This window comes from Phyllobates terribilis, unplaced genomic scaffold (assembly GCF_046119375.1).
Source record: "Phyllobates terribilis strain yellow unplaced genomic scaffold, ASM4611937v1 Scaffold_13__5_contigs__length_258822181, whole genome shotgun sequence".
Classification (NCBI taxonomy): Eukaryota; Metazoa; Chordata; class Amphibia; order Anura; family Dendrobatidae; genus Phyllobates; species Phyllobates terribilis.
Genome location: NW_027362773.1, coordinates 128,592,912 through 128,612,924, shown reverse-complemented (window position 1 = coordinate 128,612,924; position 20,013 = coordinate 128,592,912). Strand labels below are relative to the sequence as shown.

At 46.3% G+C, this 20,013-nt stretch overlaps 2 protein-coding genes across 2 annotated transcripts in view; both read left to right on the top strand.

Moving 5' to 3' along the window:
* Positions 1-9,045, top strand: part of LOC141174599 (4-galactosyl-N-acetylglucosaminide 3-alpha-L-fucosyltransferase FUT6-like) — an 84,012-nt gene extending 74,967 nt beyond the window's left edge. The window contains exon 2 of the mRNA XM_073659539.1: positions 7,929-9,045. Within this exon, the coding sequence (XP_073515640.1) occupies positions 7,990-9,045 (1,056 nt within the window). The 5' untranslated portion in view covers positions 7,929-7,989. The remainder of the gene's footprint in view (positions 1-7,928) is intronic.
* A 6,007-nt stretch (positions 9,046-15,052) lies between these two features.
* LOC141173620 (uncharacterized) lies at positions 15,053-18,375 on the top strand. The gene is made up of 2 exons (XM_073657920.1): positions 15,053-15,781; positions 18,270-18,375. The coding sequence occupies exons 1-2, from the start codon at positions 15,053-15,055 to the stop codon at positions 18,282-18,284; spliced, it is 744 nt and encodes a 247-aa protein (XP_073514021.1). The 3' UTR covers positions 18,285-18,375.
* The last annotated feature ends 1,638 nt before the right edge of the window (positions 18,376-20,013 follow it).

Below are 20,013 nucleotides of genomic sequence, written 5' to 3'. Positions count from 1 at the left end.
AGTGGGGAAATGGAAGGATGCGCTGCTAGAAAAAATCACCCGGCAGTGGTCGCTGTCGTGATCGGCAGCAACTGCCCCAGCCCCGGAGGGAACGAAGGAGACGTGAAGCACCGGAGAGGCAGCCGCAGCAGGTAACGTCCATGCCCTGGTAGCTGAAGAGACCTTAGTTGGGCCCCTGGGGTCACCAGCAGCCCCTGCACCAGGCTGGGTGTACAAGAGCGCCACGTGGGACTGGTCCGCACGAGTGGAGGATCAGCTAGGTGCCCCATTGATACCTGCGCCTACGCCCCGGGTCTTCTGTACAGGAAGGGTGGAGTACAGATGGGAGAACTCGGATGGCGACCTAATGGGGTTCCCTGGGGAGTCTCAAGTAAAGGAGACATCGGAGGAGACCCTGAAGCAGGAAGAGTTCTGCCGGCAGCAGATTCGAATGCTGGAAGCGGAGGAGAAGGAGCAGGAGACAAGGTGGCAGGCTTTGGAAGAAAGGAACATGAAGGCCAAAGCCAGGGCCCGTAAGGCCGCACCTGCCAAACGGGGTGTGAGAGTGCTGGGCACTGTAGTAAAATTTGACCTACGAAAGGGGTGGGGTTTCATCAGAGAGCCCATTGCTGCCCAGGATCTCTTTGTTACCAGGAGGGACGTGGAATCCCACCTTCAACAAGGACACCCTGACCGTGACTTGTACCCTGGTGATCGAGTCACCTACACCCGGCATCGAGGAGAGAGGGGGTGGTATGTGCTCAATGTGAGGAAGGCGAGCACGGAGGACCTGCCCCTGACATCCGGTGCCGCTGACCCCTACCGACAGCGAGCAGTAGCTTCAGCCTTGGTTGCAGCCAATAAACAGGAAGCGCCAGTTAATGACAGGGAAGACTAGGTGCTACCCTGGAAAAAGGTACCCCGGAAGGGGCAATAAGAATTTGAACTGCGGGATTGCATAGGAAGAAACTGTGACTAGTTACCCGGTTGGGTGTTTATATGGAAAGTTATAAGCAAATAACTGTGTAGTACCCGGTAAACAAAGGATGCTGTGGTTGTGGACGTTGAACAGCCCGAACTTTTATTGTATAAAGTTGGCACTTCTTAATGTGCTTCTTCTTGGTTTTATAGGCCATTGAACAAAAACTCGTTTGGCATCAGCTATGCCCTGCAGACACGCCCAGGGCCTACGTTGGGGGTTTTAGAACGGGTCCCCCATATTGAACTTGAAACAGTGAGATGAACACCCTGGAAGAGATCTCACTGGAGCCTACTGAACTTGCTTGACAAAGTGTTATTTAAAGTGATCTTATAATGTTTTATATACCCAGTAGTTATATGCAACCTTTAAAAAAAGTGCCTCCCATAAAGGGAAGAAAAGTTATTTATTTACCGTTTTTACCTGTGAATGCATTCTAAAAATTTTTGCATGTCTTAAATTCTTGTTTTTATACTCTGTTCCAGCCCACGGATGTGCTGTGTTTTACGGTTGGGGGGGGGAGAATGTGGTGCCCCTGCGGGTCCAGTTGCCACAGAGGTACTGCATCTCAGCCAGAGGTGTGGTACACCACTCTCGGGTAAGGAGGGAGCACTACCCGGGACCCACACACTCACATCCAACACTACACCGCTCCATTAGGGAAGGGCAAGATTGCTCCTGAGGGAGAGCACAGACCCGGTCCCTGTCTGGAGGATGGAACTAAGTAGAATAGGTGGGTGGAGGAAGGAGTTTAGGGGAGCACTGAAGGGAGGACTGAAGGTAGAGGGGACCACGTAAAGTGACAGTTGGTGACGTGGGTCACATGACACAGAGTATAAAAGGAAGGGTAGAAAGAACTAGAAGGGTCCTAGGAGCAAGAGTGCATTGAGTGAGGAACAGAGAGTGTAACATCCCTGGTGGCGTGCTTGCATAGTGCACCGCCTCCCACTATGCAAGACCGCAATCTTACCTGTGAGTCCAGCCTGCAAATCTTGCTCCAGTTCATGCTGTGTGCATGTCTCTTGTCTGATTGCTTAGGGCGGCGGCCCGGTTACTTCCTGATTCTTATAGCTGCCATGGGTGCACTCCTAATGCGTCCCCAGCCTATTGCTGTGAGTCACTGGATATTTAAACCCCCTCCACCCAGAAGGAGGGGCCTGAGCAACACCTTCACTCAGTTAGTCTTTGCTACTGAATTGCCAGGTCCAGTCCTGTTTCTAGTCTGTTTCCGCCACTCTGGGGGCTGCATACCCAGACCTGTTATCTCTGACTTCTAGTCTGTTTCCACCACTCTGGGGGCTGTATACCCAGGCCTGTTACCTGTAACTTCTAGTCTGTTTCCGCCACTCTGGGGGCTGTATACCCAGGCCTGTTACCTGTAACTTCTAGTCTGTTTCCGCCACTCTGGGGGCTGTATACCCAGGCTCGTTCTTGTTTCTCATTGCAGCAGCAGTTCCTGTCTGAACTGTATCCTAGCCTGTTACCTGTTTGTCTCTATGTCCGTACCTTCCATTTTCCTGCAGTATCTGAACCTGCACCTAACTCTAACTCGTTGTCTCTGTACTTCTGTTTGTGAGTTTTGTGTCCACTCGCTACTTCATAGTAAGTACCGTGTGTGTATCTGGTTCTGCTTGTCCCTTTTCCCTTCCTCTGTATCTTCCTCCTGTGTTCTAGCCATCTTCCTGTATTTTCCAGTCTGTTCCATGTGAACAGAGTTCTGTCCTCTCTGCCTTGTCCACCGCACCTGCGGTTTCGCTCTGCTTGCTCACCGCATCAGCGGTTTCCCTCTGCTCTGTCTTGCCCACCGCTCCAGCGGTATCTCTCTGCTCTGACTTGCCCACCGCTCCAGCGGCTTCCCTCTGCTCTGCCTTACCCACCGCTCCGGCGGCTTCTCTCTGCTCTGCCTTGCTCATCGCGCCAGTGGTTTTTCTCTGCTTTGACTGTTAGAACTCTCCTGTTAGGTTTTTTCTATCTTGCTGGTCACATGACCTTTTTTGCCTATTTAATCCTGCTCCGCCCTCCTGGCCTTGCTGGACTTCATTGTAATTTCTACTCTTAAGTTAGCCTGGTGCTTAGTTACCTTTCTCAGTCAGTTTAGCTAGGTCTTCGGACCTTTATGTTCTATGTTGTGTGTTTGTCTTTTACTGCTACAATTTCTGCTAGGAGGTGTCCAACTTTATCCCAGTCCCTAGTTCTTGTAGGGATCCCTCCCTTGCATCTATAGGTCTTCGTACAGACTAGCCGAGGACTTTAGCGGGTCTGATCGCAGGATCAGGCTCCCCGTTACATCATAGGGATCTAGCTTAGTTCTATTGTAGGGACAGATCTCCTTTCTTTCCTTAGTGCTTGTAGTAGATCTTAACACTGACTTGCCCACCACTCCGGCGGCTTCTCTCTGCTCTGCCTTGCCCACCACTCTGGCGGCTTCTCTCTGCTCTGCCTTGCCCACCGCTCCGGCGGTTCCGCTCTGCTCTGCATTGTCCACAGCAACTGCGGTTTCGCTCTGCTCTGCCTTGTCCACTGCACCTGCGGTTTCACTCTGCTCTGCCTTGTCCACCGTTCCGGCGGTTCCTCTCTGCTCTGCCTTGTCCACCGCACCAGCAGTTCCTCTCTGCTCTGCCTTGTCCTCCGCTCCGGCGGTTTCGCTTTACTCTGCTTGTCTACCGCATCTGCGGCTCTGTACCTGTCTCCCAGTCTGTACTGGACCCTATCCAGCCTGTGCTCCAACCTGCCAGTGCCCACCTGTCTGCATACCAGCTGTGCTTGCCAGTGCCCACCTGTCTGCACACCAGCAGTACTTGCCAGTACCCACCTGTCGGCATACCAGCCATACTTGCCAATACCCACCTGCCTGTATGCCAGTCTAACCTGCCTGTTCCAGCATTCCCTGTGGCCGGGGTCTGACCTGGAGTCGCACCTGGTCCTTCTGCTCGGTTCCTCCTTGGTCCACGGAGTCGACTAAGCCGCTGTGCGACCTTGGTCGGTTCGGGTTGATACTTAGTTACGCCCCTCCAGGCTCTCCTCTGTTCATGGTACAGTGGGATCACTAATCACGCTCACGCCAGTCAGTCCGGGCGCGAGCGTAACAGAGAGTTAGTCAGTCAGAGCAGTTGGTGACAGGAGTCTGTCACAGGGAGTGAAGAGAGGAGCGAGGGAATCAGAGAAGGGCTCCAGAGACAGAGATGGGATCGTAGGGGCACGGGAAGTGCAGAGTCCACCCGTGCACCCGAGTTCACGCTGACCATGAAGGGATCAGGTCGCAGTAGGGGACCGGCCCCAGACTTGTGGAGGACTGCAAGACTCAGCTAGCAAACCGGAGGCTGCAGTATCTCTAAGTGCCGTAGCCCAAACCACACACATTCTCTGAAAAGGTGGCCATATAGGACCAAGGGGACAGAGAAGACGTCGCTTGACAAGGCCCGGGGCCACTGGCTCGGGACACTATGTGTGAGGAGCAGGGCAGGAGGGCGAGATCCAGCGCAGAGAGACAACCCGGGAAGATACACAAGAAAGGGGTCCCGATCAAGTGCACCCAAGTTATCTGAGAGTTGGCTGGATCACTTCCCCGGAGGACACAGGACTCAGTGGGCTGTTATAACCTGGCTAGCCGTTGTAATCTGGAACACCGTAAAAACTGTGAGTAAACACTTGAAGACTGCACCCAGCTGTGTCCTTGACTTAATTGCTGCGTCACCTGCCTTGCACTACAACACCAACATCAAAGATCATCTCTTTAACTGCCCTGGGGCCTATTGGGATGCGTCCACATTTTTGGCAGCCCTTGCATTCACTGCATAGGCAATAACAGTATAGGAGAGCCGCTCCTTTATAATGGGAACATTTTTTTACTGAGGCTCTCCTCTATGTGTCTTCAAATTGGTATTGGGGTTTTTCCAAAAATTAGGCAACCCTTTCAGTCACTGCATGCACAATAACAGTATAGGAGACCCACTCCTTTATAATGGGAAATTATTTTTTTAAATCAGACCCTCTATGTGTCTTCAAAGGTGTATTACTGAGGCCCTCCTCTATGACTCTTCAAAGGGGTATTGGCAGTGTGTCCTAATTTTTGGTAGCCCTTTTTTTTCAAAAAATTAGACAACCCTTTCAGTCACTGCATACACAATAAGAGTATAGGAGACCCGCTCCTTTATTTTTTTTTTAAATCAGACCCTCTATGTGTCTTCAAAGGTGTATTGGGGATTTTCTCATTTTTGGGCAGGCCTCACAGTCACTGCATGGGCATTACCACTATTGGAGACCCGCTCCTTAATAATGGCAACCCTTTCAGTCACTGCATACACAATAACAGTATAGGAGACCCACTCCTTAATAATGGGAAATTATTTTTTTAAATCAGGCCCTCTATGTGTCTTCAAAGGTGTATTGGGGATTTTCTCAATTTTAGGCAGGCCTTACAGTCACTGCATGGGCATTGCCACTATAGGTGACCCGCTCCTTCATAATGGTAAATTATTTTTTTTAATTAGTCCCTCTATGTGTCTTCAAAGGTGTATTGGGTTTTTTCCAAATTTTGCTATAACACTATGGGAGACCTGTTCCTTAATAATGGGAATTTTTTTAAAAAATCAGGCCCCCTATCTTTCTGCAAAGGGGTATTGGGGTTTTTCCAAATTTTGGCCAGGCCTTGAAGTCACTGCATACGCTATAACAGTATAGGAAACCCGTTCCTTAATAATGGGAACAACAAAACATAGCCAACCGATGGCCTTCTAACAATAGTGAGGGCCGACTGCTGGCCCTTTAACAATAGTAAGGGTAGCCTGAAGGCCCTATAAAAATAGGCTTTGTGACTTTCAGAGTCCCTCCTTCATAAATGAAACAGGATGCATCTGATCATGCCTCACACACCACATGTCCAGATAAGGTAATAAAATGTTAAAATTACATTTACCGGTGAATGTATTTTTCACAGTTGAAAGCAATGCAAAAGTGCAATAACGCATCAAAAACTCTACGTGTGAACATAGCCCAAGGTGTGGAGGAGCATTTTTGTTTTTTGTATATTTAGTTTGCCTTTACAGTATACAAGTCATTACCCTGGAAACGATGTTCCTTAACATTTTTCTCAGGAAAATCCATTTTGGTTTCATTTTTGTATGTTTTATTGTGAGTCCATAAAAGTGGCGTAATACTCTGACAACATTGTTCACAGCAATGACCTGGGAGTCAGAGATGCTTACAGGGTTCTTCCCCATGCTGTTCCCATGTCATTTGAGCACTGTTCCCATCAATTTAGCCACCTGCAGACCTCCGTGGGAGGGCCGCCGGAAAAATGCTTGAGTTTCCCATAGACTTACATTGGGCTCGTTGCTTGGGTTGAGCACTCGAGCATTCCAATTTTCTCAACTCGAGCAACGAGTATCCGAGCATTTTAGTGCTCGCTCACTACATATGATACTTGAAAAGTTTCTCATGAGCTTGCTGTCAGGACAACATACGAGGGTCAGTGTTCAGTACAAGGTAACTGTTCTGCAGCAAGTGAGGCACTTTACTCACAGGGATACTCTAGGGAGGCTCAGTGTTTAGTTGCAGTCTGTAGAACCAGTCCACATACAGTCCAGATCTACCTATGGTGCATCCATTATCAACTCCATCCAGCTACATTGGCATTTGCTTTTGATCCAGCCTTGCCTTCTAAAAACTTGCACTCTAATGTCAAGGTCTACTTCACAGCTCCTCAAGGTTGTGGCAACCGGAGGTCCAGACTGGATACCCTCAGATTCTGAAACTTTTGCAGTATTAACAGTCAGCACCTGGTCACTACAGTCATCATGGCCACTACTCTTCATTGGAGACATCAGCTCTCCTGAAGGATTGCCTTCGGTCTACTCTCCTGATGAAGCTACTAGTCTCTCACAGTCCCAGGAACATCCTGTTCCTGCCAGTGGCAGGGTTATTACTAAAGTGGATGCAGAGGTTGCAGTTGCATCTGGTCCCTGGAGCCAAGTGGGGCCCAAAAGGTCCCTTTCCCATATATGTCAGGGTCATTTCTATTAAAGTGGTTGTCTAATCTAAAATGAAAAGTCTACAGAGAGGCTGTGTTAATTAGACGGGTTCTGCCCGAGAGTATGCATATCACATTCCTGACTGCTGTTCCCAGGGCAAAGAAGAGTGAATCCTCACAGCACACATAGCGTGCGCTGGGAGGATTCACAAGTCTACAGTCACACAGAGTAACTGCAGACTTTTCATTTTAGATTGGATAACCCCTTTAAAGACTTTGGAAACTTTGCATTGGAGTGCACAACTTTCAAGTTGAGCCACTACCAAGTGATATTATAAAATTTTCACTCTGTCCTGCTGCAAGGGCCCCTACCAACACCTCTATGATGGGGTACTGTAATCAGCATCTTGTGCACCCTCTAAGAATTATTCCAGCTTGTAGGGGCTACAGTCATCACTATAAACATTGCTAAAGGGATTAGGGGTTATATCTTCCTCTAGCACCTTCCCCTGACAAACAGCATTTTGTATGGCATTGGTGTAGAGGTGCTGAGGTTGACAGCATCTGCTATCATTATCATCATCAACCAATTAGTCTAATTTACTGCTTCGGGCACCATCTACATTTACAGGTACTTCCAAAAGTTAAATCTGGACACACCTTACATGCATTTGTACAGGTTCTGTGGTGTGCATAATACTTACATGATCATCTTTAGGTCAGTCAAACTCTCACAGATGATCCATTTAAATTGTATGGTCCAGCTCCACTAGATCAAGAGCAACTGTATTTTAGTAGCTCTCTACTATGGCTCAAAGAGATGATCCCGAGCAAGAGTCCTCCTATATAACATCTACATGCACTAGTAGAACACAAAGGGGGATGTCAAGATGAGATAATATTCTTGTAAAAAGAGAAGCTGAACCTTCTAAAATTAAAAAAAATTATGATTTAAATCAATGTTTCTGAGATATAATTATATTTTGTTCCTTTTTCCAATAGGTATGATACTTGTTGGTTTCATCTCCAGATACAAGCACTTCCATTTATACTGCCTAAATAAATGGAGAACCAAGGGAAAACTCTGACATACAAGAATTTTTTTATAATTTTTTTTGCACAACTGTTCCTCGCAACCATTTTCTTTTCACTCTATAACTATGCAAATCGCTCATTGGTAAGCAGTGAGTTTTCATATACAAGTATCCACCAGGAAACAGCTAACAATACTAAGATCATCCTTGTTTGGACTTGGCCATTTGGTGATGTATTTCCACTTAATGAATGTCCACCATACACTGATATTTCTGGATGCTTTTATACAGCTAACAGATCATTGTATTCTTCTGCAGATGCAATTGTTATGCATCACAGAGATGTTTGCAATTCCAGAAAACAATTACCCCAGATGCCAAGACCACCTAATCAGTACTGGGTTTGGTTTAACTTGGAATCTCCATCACATAGCCCAAACTTGAATTTCATGGATGATCTTATCAATCTCACAATGTCTTACAGAGCTAACTCAGATATTTTCTCACCTTACGGTTGGCTAGATCCGAATAAAGAAGATGATACCTTCCAAATTCCTCCAAAGACCAAGCTGGTGGCCTGGGCAGTAAGTAACTGGAACCCAAGTTCTAAAAGAGTGCGCTATTATCAGGAATTAAAGAAATTTGTATCTGTAGACATTTATGGTAGACAGCATTTACCCCTGCCAAGAAATGAACATCAACAAACTTTGTCACAGTACAAGTTTTATCTTGCATTTGAAAACTCTATTCACGAAGACTATATTACAGAGAAACTCTGGAAGAACTCATTGTCGTTTGGATGCGTACCTATTGTACTTGGTACTACTCGAAAAAACTATGAACGCTTTATTCCAAAAGACTCTTTTATACACGTAGATGACTTCTCCTCAGCTGAAGAGCTTGCTAAATATATCCTGAAGTTGGACAGTGATGAGAAAGCTTACCAACAGTATTTTTCATGGAGATCCAGACTTCATCCCTTCGGAAGTACTAATTGGCAGACTCATTACTGCAGAGTATGTAAGGCACTAAAAGAGGCTCCCGCACACATAACTATTTCAAAACTTGGAGCATGGTACAAATGATCATATGAGTTGTTGTTTTTTTCTTTTAACATTTTATTCTATTGTTATTGAATATGTTAACTTATAAAGTATAATAAATTAAAGGAACTCTGTCAGCAGAATTTCAACCCCCAAACTATTTATATACGCATGTAGCTCTTTGAAAGACAAGTCCAGCAGTACATTGACATAGTCAGTACGTTACTCTGTTACTATAAAATCAGAGTTTGACTTGATATACAAATGAGGATGAAGAGCTATTTTTTAGATCTGAAACCTGTGTCACTCCAGCTCTATTCCCCACCTCCTGCTTCAATTTGTCTTGGAACACAATATTTTTGTTTTTCATAAAAAGTATACTTGCAACTGCAATACATGGTGATGGGGGCCTCATGCGCTTCCTCCTATGCAAACCTGGTTTTAGGAGCCTGGGAAAGAGAGATCTGCCAAAATGACAATATTATGGGGATTGACAAGGTACATGGGTAGATGAGGTACATTGATGACGTGTGGTTCGTCTGGGAGGGATCCATTAACCAACTAGACCAGCTTATGCGAGATCAAAACAACAATGATCTAAATCTAAAACTCAATATGGAAAAAAATTGGATTTTTGAATTTCCACATTACTACTCTCCCTAACGACCACATTGTCACTGATGTTTTTAGGAAACCTACATTGGAAGATTGAAGAGATATGCAGGTGTGGATCATTTTGTTGAAATACATTAGAATAGAACAGCGCTATAAAACGCAAACTACAATTGTTAGTGAGAAAAATACACTATGGAGCTCATTTAATAACTAAAATTTGGCGAATTGAGACAGAATTCTGGCACGCAATCCATGTGTCACATTTAATTAAGGTTTTAGACACTTTTTGTGTCTCACTAGACACTTATATAAAATATATAGAAAACGGGAAATAGCTAAGTGTATTTGTAAAATACATCAAAGTTTTAAAGGTGTTTTCTTAAGATGTATTTTTAGGATCGCATTGCTTCACCGGGGTGAGATGTGCTCCTGAATATGGATAATTCAGAACAGTGGCATGGTCACGCTGCTGGTTTGAGCTGCACCAAAAAAATAAAGAAGTGTATAGAGCAAGAGGAGGATACCAAAAATATTATTTTGTTAACAAATCACAAAAAGACTTACTATATTTTTTGGAAGACGTACCAGACCATAAGACGCATCTAGGTTTTAGAGGAGGAAAATCTAAAAAAAAATTGAAGCAAAAGATTTGGTCATGATGCATTGTTATGGGGGAGGGGGTCTGCTGCTGACACTGTTATAGGGGTAATGTCCTCCAATTCTGTGCTAATATCCCTCATCCTGGTATATATATGCCCCCATCCTGGTATGCATGGCACCCCCATCCCCATCCTTGCATGCATGGCACCCCCATCCTGGTATGCATGGCACCCCCATCCTGGTATTCATGGAACCCCCATCCTGGAATGCATGGCACCCCCATCCTGGTATGAATGGCACCCCCATCCTTATATGCATGGTACCCTGATCCCCATCCTGGTATGCATGGCACCCCCATCCAGGTATGCATGGCAACCCCATCATGCTGCTCACATAAAAAAATAAAGAATTCTACTCACCTCCCCTCTGCTCCAGCACTGCATCCTGTTCTGCTGACAGCATCACTGCCATGCACCCTCACACGCTGAAGTCAGCTGCCGGAAGATTCACTGCTCCCCATGCCCGGACTATGGGCATGGGCAGTAGTGAATATTCATTCTCCTGGCTGGGGGTATGTACAGTGTGTGTGCTGAGGGGATTCATAAGTCTGCAGTCACACAGAGTGACTGCAGACTTATCACTTTTGACCAGACAACCCCTTTAATAGTGTTCACAGTGTCAGCCGCCGCTCCTGCAGCGGCCGGGTGATCACATGTGCCCGTTACTAAAGAGAATGAATATTCACTTCTCCCCACGCCCATGTTCAATCTCTTTAATAGCAGGCATACTGTTAGCCGCAGCAGCTATGAGACAAAAACTGGCCAATTATATACAAAAATGCAAAACCCGGCGCTAAGACAAGTAGTCAAGCACCGAGTTCAAATTGCCTACTCGTGTCCAATGTAGAAAACAAACGGAGAACAAAAGAGTAATTAGCAATAAAACAAAATCTTTATTAGTGATTCATAGTCACAGTGATAAAAGGATATATGAAAGAAATAATAACAAAACAAGGGGATCAGGAACAGACAGTGCCAGAAGCAGGACAACCCCTGGCAATAAAATTACTGAGCAATCCAAAGTGCAAAAATGCAGATAAATATACAGGCAGAGGGACACTCCATAGGTATATAATTACCAATAAAGGTAATGGATAAATATCACAGTTCACCCATTAAGGAATAAAAAGTCAATATGACTCAACCATAGTATGTGCAAAAATCGCTGAGTAGCGACAATAAAGCAAAGATCCAAATTAAGGGTAAGTTATATGGCTGCCCTATGCCACACGATGTTAAGTAAGGAAGTATACAAAAAGTACCCGGACCTAGTTAAAATCACTCACCCAATGGCAAGGTGTCCGGGAAACAGGAAGCTCACAGGGTGCCTGGGGAGCCACAGAACGTACTACAGGTGAAAGCGCGCCCCGACGCGCGTTTCGCTCTTCTTTATCAAGAGGCGCTGTGTGTATGCCCGACAGGACCTGATTATATACGCCCACCCTTGGTCACGTGATGCAAAAGAGGGAAACACATTGGTATGTAGCGGTGCGTGTACCCGGAGCCACGCCCCCCGCCGCCCGCGTCACAGCCGTCAGGTCACGAGCGCGCACCAGGCAGCGCGCCTAGGAAGCGCTCCCGGGGGCGCGCCAGGGACAGAAGACAGCCGGACACGGGCACGGGTCAGCCAGGAGCCGGGAGACAGGCACCCCACCAATGTGAAAAAGAAGATAGATATAAGAAATACAGACAGAGGATGGTGAGCAAATACAAAATAGTAAAATACACCTTAAATAAGACAAGATGCTCTCAGACACAAATGAATGAGTAAGATAACTTAATGGAGCATAATTATAATAAAGATCCATCAATTAACTCTAGATAATTACAATAAGTGCCCAATAAGGGTAAATATATATAAGTCCAGAGATATATGTGGAGACAAGTCGACATAGGACCATTTCCCACAAGGATCAGAAGATGATAATCGAAGGGCTCTTGCGAAATGCTCCATGTTATCCGCCATAAAATGCCTTGAACAGAGAATTGAGGAAGGTCCATATGGCGCACACAAACAATGAGTTAATAGCCACGAGTCTAAAAAGGTAGAGAACAACAAAGTTAAAAGCAAATAATAAAAACAGACTAAAAACTAGAGCACGGACTTTAGATCAAGAAAAATAAACACTGAGGGAGAGAACAAGCCAAGCAAAAAAGGGCCCAATCACAAAAATGAGGAGAAGCTCAAATTTTCATTAAGGCCACGCGGTGCCAAGGTGTCCAGGGTGCTAATCCACCTGGCCTCTTTTTGTGCAAGGCAAAGTTTGTAGTCACCCCCTCGAGAGCCCAGATGTACCGCATCTATTCCCCGCACCAAAAGGCTGCGTGGGTCACAATTGTGAACTTGTTTAAAATGTCGCGGTAAAGTCCTGAGCTCACGGGGGTCCGACACAGATTTAGCTGCGCCAATGTCCCGCACATGCTCCCGCACCCGGATCCTCAATTCCCTTGTCGTGAGACCTACATAGATTTTCTGACAACTACACGTGGCATAGTAAACCACGTGTGTTGTACCACAGGAAATGTATCTGAGGATCCGGTAAGTGCGGGAGCCATCTGAGCTCGCAAAAGACGAACTGCGAAGGACATTGGCGCAGGCCCTGCAATGGCCACATGGATAGGACCCAACCCTGGGACCGCGCGACCCGAAAGGATTAGCTACAGGTGGGACATAGTGACTTGAAGTAACCAGATCACCCAGATTTCTGGCACGTCTGGCAGTCATGAGTGGGAATTGTCCCACCACATCCCTCAGGGAGGGCTCCGCACCAAGAACATTCCAATGTCGTGAGAGGACCCGCCTCATAGAAACCCACTCATGATTATAAGTGGAAATGAAGCGGGTCCTCTCAGGAGGCCCGGAGAGAGGTGATCTCGGAAGAGGATATAGTAGAGAGTTCGCAGTTCGTCTTTTGCGAGCTCAGATGGCTCCCGCACTTACCGGATCCTCAGATACATTTCCTGTGGTACAACACACGTGGTTTACTATGCCACGTGTAGTTGTCAGAAAATCTATGTAGGTCTCACGACAAGGGAATTGAGGATCCGGGTGCGGGAGCATGTGCGGGACATTGGCGCAGCTAAATCTGTGTCGGACCCCCGTGAGCTCAGGACTTTACCGCGACATTTTAAACAAGTTCACAATTGTGACCCACGCAGCCTTTTGGTGCGGGGAATAGATGCGGTACATCTGGGCTCTCGAGGGGGTGACTACAAACTTTGCCTTGCACAAAAAGAGGCCAGGTGGATTAGCACCCTGGACACCTTGGCACCGCGTGGCCTTAATGAAAATTTGAGCTTCTCCTCATTTTTGTGATTGGGCCCTTTTTTGCTTGGCTTGTTCTCTCCCTCAGTGTTTATTTTTCTTGATCTAAAGTCCGTGCTCTAGTTTTTAGTCTGTTTTTATTATTTGCTTTTAACTTTGTTGTTCTCTACCTTTTTAGACTCGTGGCTATTAACTCATTGTTTGTGTGCGCCATATGGACCTTCCTCAATTCTCTGTTCAAGGCATTTTATGGCGGATAACATGGAGCATTTCGCAAGAGCCCTTCGATTATCATCTTCTGATCCTTGTGGGAAATGGTCCTATGTCGACTTGTCTCCACATATATCTCTGGACTTATATATATTTACCCTTATTGGGCACTTATTGTAATTATCTAGAGTTAATTGATGGATCTTTATTATAATTATGCTCCATTAAGTTATCTTACTCATTCATTTGTGTCTGAGAGCATCTTGTCTTATTTAAGGTGTATTTTACTATTTTGTATTTGCTCACCATCCTCTGTCTGTATTTCTTATATCTATCTTCTTTTTCACATTGGTGGGGTGCCTGTCTCCCGGCTCCTGGCTGACCCGTGCCCGTGTCCGGCTGTCTTCTGTCACTGGCGCGCCCCCGGGAGCGCTTCCTAGGCGCGCTGCCTGGTGCGCGCTCGTGACCTGACGGCTGTGACGCGGGCGGCGGGGGGCGTGGCTCCGGGTACACGCACCGCTACATACCAATGTGTTTCCCTCTTTTGCATCACGTGACCAAGGGTGGGCGTATATAATCAGGTCCTGTCGGGCATACACACAGCGCCTCTTGATAAAGAAGAGCGAAACGCGCGTCGGGGCGCGCTTTCACCTGTAGTACGTTCTGTGGCTCCCCAGGCACCCTGTGAGCTTCCTGTTTCCCGGACACCTTGCCATTGGGTGAGTGATTTTAACTAGGTCCGGGTACTTTTTGTATACTTCCTTACTTAACATCGTGTGGCATAGGGCAGCCATATAACTTACCCTTAATTTGGATCTTTGCTTTATTGTCGCTACTCAGCGATTTTTGCACATACTATGGTTGAGTCATATTGACTTTTTATTCCTTAATGGGTGAACTGTGATATTTATCCATTACCTTTATTGGTAATTATATACCTATGGAGTGTCCCTCTGCCTGTATATTTATCTGCATTTTTGCACTTTGGATTGCTCAGTAATTTTATTGCCAGGGGTTGTCCTGCTTCTGGCACTGTCTGTTCCTGATCCCCTTGTTTTGTTATTATTTCTTTCATATATCCTTTTATCACTGTGACTATGAATCACTAATAAAGATTTTGTTTTATTGCTAATTACTCTTTTGTTCTCCGTTTGTTTTCTACATTGGACACGAGTAGGCAATTTGAACTCGGTGCTTGACTACTTGTCTTAGCACCGGGTTTTGCATTTTTGTATATAATTGGCCAGTTTTTGTCTCATATATGCTTTTCTGTATTTTTACAGTTTTCATTTGGCCCATAATGGACTTTCGTGCACGAGATACCACTTGGCTTGCGCAGTTAGATGAGTTATCCAGCAATGGGGGTCTGGTGGTGCCGGACACAGATCAGACACTGAGGGAGAGAATTGCCAGCTTTAAGGCCTTAATTAAGCGGAGATGCCGTACCTGGTGGAACCATGCTTTCCTCACTAAATATATTGAGAAATCTCTGATTCCGAGAGGCCTGAGGATACAGATTTTCCCCTCTTTCAAAATTGAAGATGACCTCTTCAAAACTAACTGGGAATCCTTGGCTAACAACTGTTCACTTGGTTTCCTGGGTCTCCTTAGGGAGCAAAGTGAAAAATCCCTTCGTGAGTTAGAATCTGAGATTGATGTTCTACAAGTACAGCTTAAGAAGGATTTGTCGAGTGATGACCTTAAGAAACTCCAGGAGGAAATTGATGCGGACTGTCAGAAACTTGTCAAAGAAATTCAAGCTATGAAAATAAAAAAATTTCAACGTGATACATTGGATATGTCCACTCATAGAGTGTACCGGTGGAGATCACCGGTGGAAAATCTAAGATCAAGATCCCGCAATAATTCTTTTACACGATCTAGGTCCACCTCGATTGCCTCGGGAACCTCTAGTGAGGGCCAGGTACCAGTTGTTGGCGCGGATTCTCAGGGGGGTTCTGTGACTCGACCTACTGGAAGTGTTCAGACGAGACCGAATAATAGGAGGAAACGGACGGTTCCTTTTCAGGTTGGTGATCCCTGTGGGGGGCTCTGTGTCATGAACCTTACCAATCATATCCTAACCGAGACACAGATGGAGGTCCTTGCTATGGGCCTGTCATTTTCTCCTACTAACTCTTTTGACTATTTTACGGCCCTCAAGGACCTCCACCTGTTTGCTCGGAAATTGATTCTAAAAAAACTCCATTTTAGGCCGGATGGTGATCATGTCCCAGCGGTGACGGAGGAGGAGGCTTTACAACATCTGGAGGATCTTTTATCTGAACAAACTAACCCTCCCTCAGGTGGGTTACCACAGGTTAGGAATCCTAAGTCAACGAGGTTTCCTCCCTTGTCTATTTGTCCAGCAGTAGAAATTTTCGTTAATCTAGTGGCGGAGGATTTCAAAAAACTCTCCACACGGAGAAAGTTTGACAATTTAACCTCCGCCCAACGCCAAGCGATTCGACAACTTCAAACTCTTAAGGACACAGTCATTAAGCCGGCGGACAAGGGAGGGAATATCGTCCTGTGGCCCCACCACAAATATGAGAGGGAGGCCCTGCGACAGCTGAGAGATAAGGAGACTTACTCTAGGCTGTCATACAATCCCACTGCCTCCTTCTCCGCCACCTTGCAGGGTATTCTGGCCCGGGCCTGTGAGAGAGGTATTATAGATAAGAGAACTGTGGAGGCTCTGACTGTACGTTCCCCTAAAACAGCTACTTTTTACTTACTCCCCAAAGTACATAAGGATGCCATTAACCCTCCTGGACGTCCGATCGTGTCCGGCCTGGGTGGTTTATGTGGTCCTATCTCACAATATGTTGATAGTCATTTAAGACCACTGGTGGGGACCCTCCCGTCCTATGTGCGGGACACGACGGACGTCCTTACTAGGGTTGATGGCATCTCTCTGGAACCTGGCACTATCATGGTCACGGCCGATGTGGAGAGTCTGTATACCTGCATTGATCACGATCTTGGTGTGACTTCCGTCGAGCTTTTCCTTGGGGGTTCCGACCTGAGCGGCCCTTCACGGGAATTTATTCTCGAGCTCCTCCGCTTTATCCTTTGCCATAATTATTTTCTTTTCAAGGACACGATATACCTGCAGCGACGTGGGACGGCCATGGGGGCGGCCTGTGCACCATCGTATGCAAACCTCTTCCTTGGCACGTGGGAGAGGGATATTTTTGGGGGCGATGGTGTGCGGGGCGCAGACCGGGTCGTGGCATGGCTCAGGTATATCGATGATGTCCTATTTTTCTGGCGGGGTTCGGCGGAGGAGCTTGATGACTTTATGGGGCGGCTTAACACCAATGAGTGGGGCATCAAATTGACTTACACTTATAGCCTTACACGCTTGGACTTCCTGGACGTCACTCTGGTGGTGGACTCACACTCCCTCATCCAGACGGACGTCTACAGGAAGCCCACAACGGTGAACTCTTTGGTGCATGCGGCCTCTGGTCATACTTCCTCTACTATTAGGGCCGTCCCGGTCGGACAATTCCTTAGGATTAAGCGCATTTGCTCGACGGAAGCCAACTTTGAAAAGCAGGCAGCAGCTCTGACACAACGTTTTAAACAGAGAGGCTACAGTAACCGCTGCATCGGCCGTGGCTACGGTAGGGCCCGCAGCACCCCCCGCAGTTCTCTACTATATCCTCTTCCGAGATCACCTCTCTCCGGGCCTCCTGAGAGGACCCGCTTCATTTCCACTTATAATCATGAGTGGGTTTCTATGAGGCGGGTCCTCTCACGACATTGGAATGTTCTTGGTGCGGAGCCCTCCCTGAGGGATGTGGTGGGACAATTCCCACTCATGACTGCCAGACGTGCCAGAAATCTGGGTGATCTGGTTACTTCAAGTCACTATGTCCCACCTGTAGCTAATCCTTTCGGGTCGCGCGGTCCCAGGGTTGGGTCCTATCCATGTGGCCATTGCAGGGCCTGCGCCAATGTCCTTCGCAGTTCGTCTTTTGCGAGCTCAGATGGCTCCCGCACTTACCGGATCCTCAGATACATTTCCTGTGGTACAACACACGTGGTTTACTATGCCACGTGTAGTTGTCAGAAAATCTATGTAGGTCTCACGACAAGGGAATTGAGGATCCGGGTGCGGGAGCATGTGCGGGACATTGGCGCAGCTAAATCTGTGTCGGACCCCCGTGAGCTCAGGACTTTACCGCGACATTTTAAACAAGTTCACAATTGTGACCCACGCAGCCTTTTGGTGCGGGGAATAGATGCGGTACATCTGGGCTCTCGAGGGGGTGACTACAAACTTTGCCTTGCACAAAAAGAGGCCAGGTGGATTAGCACCCTGGACACCTTGGCACCGCGTGGCCTTAATGAAAATTTGAGCTTCTCCTCATTTTTGTGATTGGGCCCTTTTTTGCTTGGCTTGTTCTCTCCCTCAGTGTTTATTTTTCTTGATCTAAAGTCCGTGCTCTAGTTTTTAGTCTGTTTTTATTATTTGCTTTTAACTTTGTTGTTCTCTACCTTTTTAGACTCGTGGCTATTAACTCATTGTTTGTGTGCGCCATATGGACCTTCCTCAATTCTCTGTTCAAGGCATTTTATGGCGGATAACATGGAGCATTTCGCAAGAGCCCTTCGATTATCATCTTCTGATCCTTGTGGGAAATGGTCCTATGTCGACTTGTCTCCACATATATCTCTGGACTTATATATATTTACCCTTATTGGGCACTTATTGTAATTATCTAGAGTTAATTTATGGATCTTTATTATAATTATGCTCGATTAAGTTATCTTACTCATTCATTTGTGTCTGAGAGCATCTTGTCTTATTTAAGGTGTATTTTACTATTTTGTATTTGCTCACCATCCTCTGTCTGTATTTCTTATATCTATCTTCTTTTTCACATTGGTGGGGTGCCTGTCTCCCGGCTCCTGGCTGACCCGTGCCCGTGTCCGGCTGTCTTCTGTCCCTGGCGCGCCCCCGGGAGCGCTTCCTAGGCGCGCTGCCTGGTGCGCGCTCGTGACCTGACGGCTGTGACGCGGGCGGCGGGGGGCGTGGCTCCGGGTACACGCACCGCTACATACCAATGTGTTTCCCTCTTTTGCATCACGTGACCAAGGGTGGGCGTATATAATCAGGTCCTGTCGGGCATACACACAGCGCCTCTTGATAAAGAAGAGCGAAACGCGCGTCGGGGCGCGCTTTCACCTGTAGTACGTTCTGTGGCTCCCCAGGCACCCTGTGAGCTTCCTGTTTCCCGGACACCTTGCCATTGGGTGAGTGATTTTAACTAGGTCCGGGTACTTTTTGTATACTTCCTTACTTAACATCGTGTGGCATAGGGCAGCCATATAACTTACCCTTAATTTGGATCTTTGCTTTATTGTCGCTACTCAGCGATTTTTGCACATACTATGGTTGAGTCATATTGACTTTTTATTCCTTAATGGGTGAACTGTGATATTTATCCATTACCTTTATTGGTAATTATATACCTATGGAGTGTCCCTCTGCCTGTATATTTATCTGCATTTTTGCACTTTGGATTGCTCAGTAATTTTATTGCCAGGGGTTGTCCTGCTTCTGGCACTGTCTGTTCCTGATCCCCTTGTTTTGTTATTATTTCTTTCATATATCCTTTTATCACTGTGACTATGAATCACTAATAAAGATTTTGTTTTATTGCTAATTACTCTTTTGTTCTCCGTTTGTTTTTTAGCCGCAGCAGCTGCAGGAAGTCGGTGACTGCGGCTGACACTGTGCACGCTATTAAGGAGAATGAATATCCGGTGCTTCCCACACCCATGGGTGTGGGGAGCAATGAATATTAATTTTTTTTGCACAGTGTCAGCCACCGCAGGCAGCTCCTGTCTCCTGTCCCCGCTCCTACTATCCACAGCCGGGCTGTACATCTGGACTATAAGACGCAGCCCCCCACTTTCCTCCAAAATTTTGAAGGAAAAAAGTGTGTCTTACAGTCCGAAAAATACGGTACATTTAAAATCATCTAAAAAGGTACACAAATGCACAGTATTGTGGCCATGATAAGCCAACAATCCCATCCTATAATCAAATCCAATAAATGATTTTATAAATAATATATATCATGTCCTGGTCAGATATCACATAGAGAAAAATATGATCTTTTCAAAGTGCAAAAAACAAATCATGAACAGTGACCATTAATCCATTATAAAGCAGAAATAATATACTGTAGGTGACATTACAATGGTTTACAATAATAATGAATATTGATCAAAGATAACATC

Bases quoted from the DNA above. Each gene is read 5' to 3' on its own strand.
- LOC141173620 (XM_073657920.1), top strand. From the start codon at position 15,053: ATGGACTTTCGTGCACGAGATACCACTTGGCTTGCGCAGTTAGATGAG.